This window comes from Theropithecus gelada, chromosome 17 (genome assembly GCF_003255815.1).
Source record: "Theropithecus gelada isolate Dixy chromosome 17, Tgel_1.0, whole genome shotgun sequence".
NCBI lineage: Eukaryota > Metazoa > Chordata > Mammalia > Primates > Cercopithecidae > Theropithecus > Theropithecus gelada.
This window is the reverse complement of record NC_037685.1, coordinates 70,968,690-70,974,689: the sequence shown is the minus strand read 5'-3', so window position 1 is coordinate 70,974,689 and position 6,000 is coordinate 70,968,690. Positions and strand designations below refer to the sequence as shown.

The following is a 6,000-nucleotide window of genomic DNA, read 5'->3' as shown; positions in this document are numbered from 1 at the left end:
GGAGAATTAGGAGAAAGTGGTGCCATGGAAGACTGGAAAGGATAGAATTTCAAACAGAAATGTGTGGAATGACACTGAGAGTTCAACAAGTAGAGATACAGAAGAATCTGCTGGATGTGACAACATACAGCACTGATGAAAAGCTTATCAGGTTAGTTTTGGTGTAGTGGTGAGAGACTGAAACTATATTGGGATACTTTAAAGACAGAATGAGAAATGAGGAAGTAGATGACAGCATGTCTAAACTAGGAAAGGAAGCAAAGAAATGGAGGTGTTAGGATCTGGGAAGTAGAGAGTATTAAAAAACATGATGAACATTATGACATTATGTATGACATTAAGAATAATCCTAGCGAGAGGCCAGTTGTTGCTGAAGCAAAATGAAGGGATAACCCAGAGAGAGAAGGCTCTAATAAGAAGATGAGAGATGCAAGCCAGAGCATAAAGGAAGGGAATATCCTGTCATAGAAAGAGAAATAACATCTCAAGTACCAAACAAGGACGGAGAGGAGAAGGGTGTGATGTTTGAGAATAGGAAAATAAGAAAGATTAATAGTTTCTATTCTTGGTGAATTATGAAGGATATTAAATGAGAATGTGGATGAAGAAGTCCTTTAGAAACATGGAAAGTTAAGAGTAGAATTACAAACCAATACTGAATGTCTGTCTTAGTTCATTTAGACTGCTATACCAAAATACCATAAACTAGGTGGCTTATAAAAACAACAGACATTTATTTCTCCCAGTTCTGGAGGCTGCAAAGCCCAAAATCAGGGCACTAAAAGATTTGGTGTCTCGCGACGGCCTGCCTCCTCATTGATGGCTGTCTTCTCACTGTAACATCACATGGTAGAAACGACAGGGATCTCTTGAGCTGCCTGAGTAAGGGTACTAATCCCATTCATGAGGGCTTCATCCTGACAACCTAATCACCTCTCAAAGGATCCACCTCCTAATACCATCACCTCAGGGGTGAGGATTTCAACATGAATTTGGGGAAACGTAAACATTCAAACTACAGCAGTGCCTATTATGAACACTGTAATCATGAATTCCGAGTAAAGTCAATCAGTCCATTTGTGTCATCCTTTTCCTCAGGTAATATCCACCTGCTCAAGTGAAGGCACAGAGAAAGAAATGGAAAAGTTCAACCACATAAGGGTTTTGGCATTCAAACACCCTTCCTCTCTGAAAGAAGGGCAGACATGCATTTTCTAGGTTATACTTATGCCAAATGAAAATAATTCAAAATGCAAACTATGGAGTAATAGCAAATTTAGGGGTTATATTAATGGATTATTACTTACAATGTTTTATTTTGCCTTAGTTCTCAAGATCATATATACCACATTTTGCCTGTGAGTCTTTTGCTGATTACATCAGTTTTGCCCTATGTTGTACTTCGTTTTCTATTAGTGCATTTTCTAAAAACACATCAATAGGATGTATATCTACAGGATAGCTGCAATAATTGCTGCTCTAGACATATTGTAGTATTTTATTTGGAAAAAAGCCAGCTAAAAAGCATAATACATTTTTCCCTATAAAACAAAGGAATTTACTCATGGCAAGGTATCAATCTTCTTTCACTGTAGAAATAAATTATATAAAATTTAAGTTCTTGATTTATACTTTATTTTCTGTCTTTTATATATAACACATACTAATCGAAGGGGAAAAAAACTAAAAAGACACATTTATACCCAAATGGATAATGATTATATAATCATTCTTACTCCAAACAGAATTGTATTAGGTATAAACAATTATAAACTTTAGATAAATAGGTCATATTCTATAAATACTAATTTGTTATATACAACATAATCTTCTACAAATATTAGTTTTATGTTATTACTTTTCAAAATATTTCAAACTAGTTATTTTTTTCCTTGTGCTTCAGTTTTCTCATTTGAAATTTAGGGACTTACCCCTTTTTATAGATTTACTAGAAATCAAGTTTTTTTGCTGATAAGAATGTCAAATCAGGCACACTGGGATTTATTCCTTTAAAAATACAGTCATTTTGAATCTTCCTAATAGGTAATGGTCTAAAGTCAGAGTCCAGTTACACCATGGAGATAAGACACACCGCCAATTGACAACCCCTCCTCTGGCAGATTTTTCTCCAGTGTTTGAGTAGATCATTGTTTCTTGGTGTGAACACCAGATAAAATGTGTAGTCGGTTGGATTTAGGACCCATATTGTATGACAAATACCCATCTTTAAACACCAGCCTTAGACACAGCTCAGGCTGTCTACATGCTTAGAGTTCATTGGAAAGGCTGAGTTCCGCCTTGAGGTCCATTGAGGGCTCCCACAGAGTGGAATCCACCCTGTTTAAATCACTTTTCTCTCTCCTTTTTTCTCATTATTGCTGAGTGTATATTTAAAATTGTGTAAAAATGTATGCAAATATATATAGTATGCTAAAGTAGAACAGAAAGAGATTCACTGCCATATACACCAGAAGCACAATTCACTGTTATTTTTCTCTCTTCTAACAACTCTTTAAGGGCAGCTATTTTGGGGACAGAGACATAGGCTAGGTTCAGAAAAGCTACTAAGTATACCTACTCATATTAATAAGAAAACAAATGAATCTTTAGGTAAGGAGACATTTATTAAGTCATATCCTTATACTAATTCTTAAATTTAGACAAATTTTTTATCTGCTGTTAATTTAGAACTACTAGTCTTGTAAAAAAAATTCTTCAAACCTTTCATATTACTTTATGCTTCCTGAATACAGTGAAAACTGCAGAGCTGGAGAGATGGCTAGCAAAAAAAATAGAGCATCTTATTTAGAGTAGATACACAGCAATACTAGCTCAGGTCAACATGTTATTTACTTCCATGTTACTGAGACCAAAAAAAAAAAAAAAAATTATCGGGACTTACAATCTCATGACACAAAGAAAACTGTAACTATCAAATTTTAAAGTAAAAATTCAAAGAATAAAAAATAACCTTCAGTGTTTTAGGGAGGTCATATTTTGCTAACACAATGAAATAAGATAATCAGGAAAGAAGCGTCTGCACTTGCTGTGGCGATCGGTGAAGAATGTTCTCTGGATCTTTGTATTCATTGACTGGATTCATCACAGCTGCATACACTTCACCATAGGCTCTGCAGACTAATTCTGTAGATTGTTTTACGATCTGCTCTCTATTGATAAGCAAACAAAATGTAAACACATCATTTGAAAAAAATATTTTTACTAAGAATTATAAGACAGCTTGACATTTCAATCAGTACATTTCACTTTCATTATCATCACACATGCACTATTTAAGAATCACTATACGGGTACACGATTAATCCTGATTTGGGGATAAAACATAATTTTATATTTATTATTTATTAAATCTTTCTCCATTACTATATAGGTTGCAGAGGGCATGGACTGTGTTTTGTTCCTGATATACAGTGAACTGCTATATATTTGTGCCTGATACACAGGACTGCTAAATAAGAAACAAAAACTGTGACCCAATGTCAATGTATTGATTTTGCAAAAGTGGTAACACATGAGAAAGAAAGATGCTTACAATTGTTCAAATTTATCAACACTTTTATCTCTCAGAAAACTTAAACTGCTCTTTCACCTATAGATTTTACACTAACAACCACATCTCCTAGCTTTCTCTTCAACTCTCTATATCACCCCAAGCTAAAATGTGACGCTTGCAGCAAATCACAGCTTCCTCACAAATACACATTTCTACAAAAGCACACAAAAGAACAGAGTTTTGCAAATGTTTACAAAATTATCCAGCTAGAAAAAACAGTATTGGTTCATTAAATGTGCAACAACTCTCTGCATAGTTCCATGACATTAACTTCCTGTCATCCCCAGCTACTTGTACTATTCATGTATCACCACGAGAAGATGGTACTAATGGTTCTCATGGTACTAGCCATGAGAACACTGGTACTAATTTTCTGATTTTTACAAAAACTAATAAAAATGTAGTATTTTTTTTTTTTTTTTTGAGACGGAGTCTCGCTCTGTCACCCAGGCTGGAGTGCAGTGGCGCGATCTCGACTCACTGCAAGCTCTGCCTCCCGAGTTCACGCCATTCTCCTGCCTCAGCCTCCCGAGTAGCTGGGACTACAGGCGCCGGGCACCATGCCCCGCTGATTTCTTTGTATTTTTAGTAGAGACAGGGTTTCACCGTGTTAGCCAGGATGGTCTCAATCTCCTGACCTCGTGATCCGCCCGCCTCAGCCTCCCAAAGTGCTGGGATTACAGGCGTGAGCCACCGCACCTGGCCATAAAAATGTGTTTTTAAAGCTTTGCTTCCAAACTTCCTTTTCTTGTAGTTTCCTACTTGTGTTAATGGCATAACAATGTCGTATCACCTCAGTTCAGGTTCTAAAATGACCTCTTGCCTGGAGTAAACGCAAACTCCTATCTATTCTTCTCTCTTTCAGTATCTGCCATATTCAATCCATCCTACGCACTGTTGTTAGATTAATCTTTCTGAGGCATACTTTCTATCATATCTTTCTCTTACCTGGAGCTTTCAAAGAACATCAATGGCCTCTTTTGGTTTCAGAGAAGCCAACATTCCTTCTCCTACCATTCAAAATCATCTAACACTTTCCCTAACACTACTCTAATTCCAATGCTACCCCTGACTGTTCTCCCGGCTCTGGTCTTGCTCATCTCAGTTCCTTTGCTCCTACTTCATTTTCCTAGAATGCCTCTTTCACCACTTTTAAATGCTCTTCATGTTCAGCAAAAATGTTCTCTCTTATCCATGAAGTCTTATCTGATTTTTAGAGCTAGAAATAATTACTTCCTTTGTGGAATGTCCATGATACTTTTTCTGTTCCTTTTATGTATCTTTTACCACTCCTAACTTACAATAAAGCTTCTACATTTTCTTGATGTTCAGATCCCAACAGTTTTGTATTAGGAAGGGGTTAGCTCTGCATCAAATGGATATGACTGACATATAACCCAATTTCCAAAATGTCCTTTAAAAATTATTAAATTACAGAAATACATGTTGTTCATGTCTTACCTGTCCTGCAAAATTTCAAGTAACTTGACACTGTTTATGTTCATATGTCCCTTAAAATCCAGTATATTTTGAATATGATGGATGCTCAATAAATACATGTTCACTGAATACTTGGAGAAAAATAACTTTTTCCTTACTTACAGAGTCCTATTCTGGGCTCTTGAGCCACCATTGTTTTCCATAAATGCTGAATCAGTGGCTATTTCAGGGCAAACTGTTTCTTCACATAGTCAAGAGTACGTGACTGTGACTAGCCAGACTAACGTAATAGTTATAGCGTAATAGTAATATTGTGTTAAGTTGTAACACAAGTCAATATCATGAGGCCACCATCAACAGAACATATTCTTTGTTTTTCTAGGAATTATGTTCTTTTTTGGTAATAATGGATAGAATAATATATTTTTAAGATTATCTGTGGAAATATATGCATCTGTGGTCTAGAAAAGAAAATCGTTGGATGGAATAAGAAGTCCACCTATGATCTTGGAACATCTGTACACTGTTCTAAGGGGTCCAAACTCTTGGTGAGTTGAAGTAACTTGACATTTTCCAAAAATTGCTAAAGCTTCCAAAATGACAGTGAGTAGTAGAAAGATATGCTGTGTAAATTTTCTGAGCAGAGTAGAGTGGTGCTACTGGTTGTACTACCTTTTTGCTGAAAGGAAAGGGATGATGGTAGAAACTGGTTTAGAAAACTACTTAACTAAATGAGGCTTGGAGATTTTTTTTTTTTTTTTTTTTGAGATAGTCTCACTTTGTCACCCAGGCTGGAGTGCAGTGGCATGCTCTTGGCTCACTGCAACCTCTGCCTCCTCGGTTCAAGTGATTCTCCTGCCTCAGCCTCCCAAGTAGCTGGGATTACAGGCATGCACCACCATGCCTGGCTAATTTTTGTATTTTTAGTAGAGACGGGGTTTCACCATGTTGACCAGGCTGGTCTTGAAATCCTGACCTCAGGTGAT

The 6,000-nt window shown here is 36.4% G+C and overlaps 1 protein-coding gene across 2 annotated transcripts in view; it reads right to left on the bottom strand.

The window, feature by feature from the left end:
* Nucleotides 1-1,485: 1,485 nt before the first annotated feature.
* Nucleotides 1,486-6,000, bottom strand: part of COG6 (component of oligomeric golgi complex 6) — a 102,574-nt gene continuing 98,059 nt past the window's right edge. For both annotated transcript variants that reach the window (XM_025364607.1, XM_025364606.1), the window contains one exon: nucleotides 1,486-3,170. In XM_025364607.1, the coding sequence (XP_025220392.1) occupies nucleotides 3,023-3,170 (148 nt within the window). In that variant the 3' untranslated portion in view covers nucleotides 1,486-3,022. The remainder of the gene's footprint in view (nucleotides 3,171-6,000) is intronic.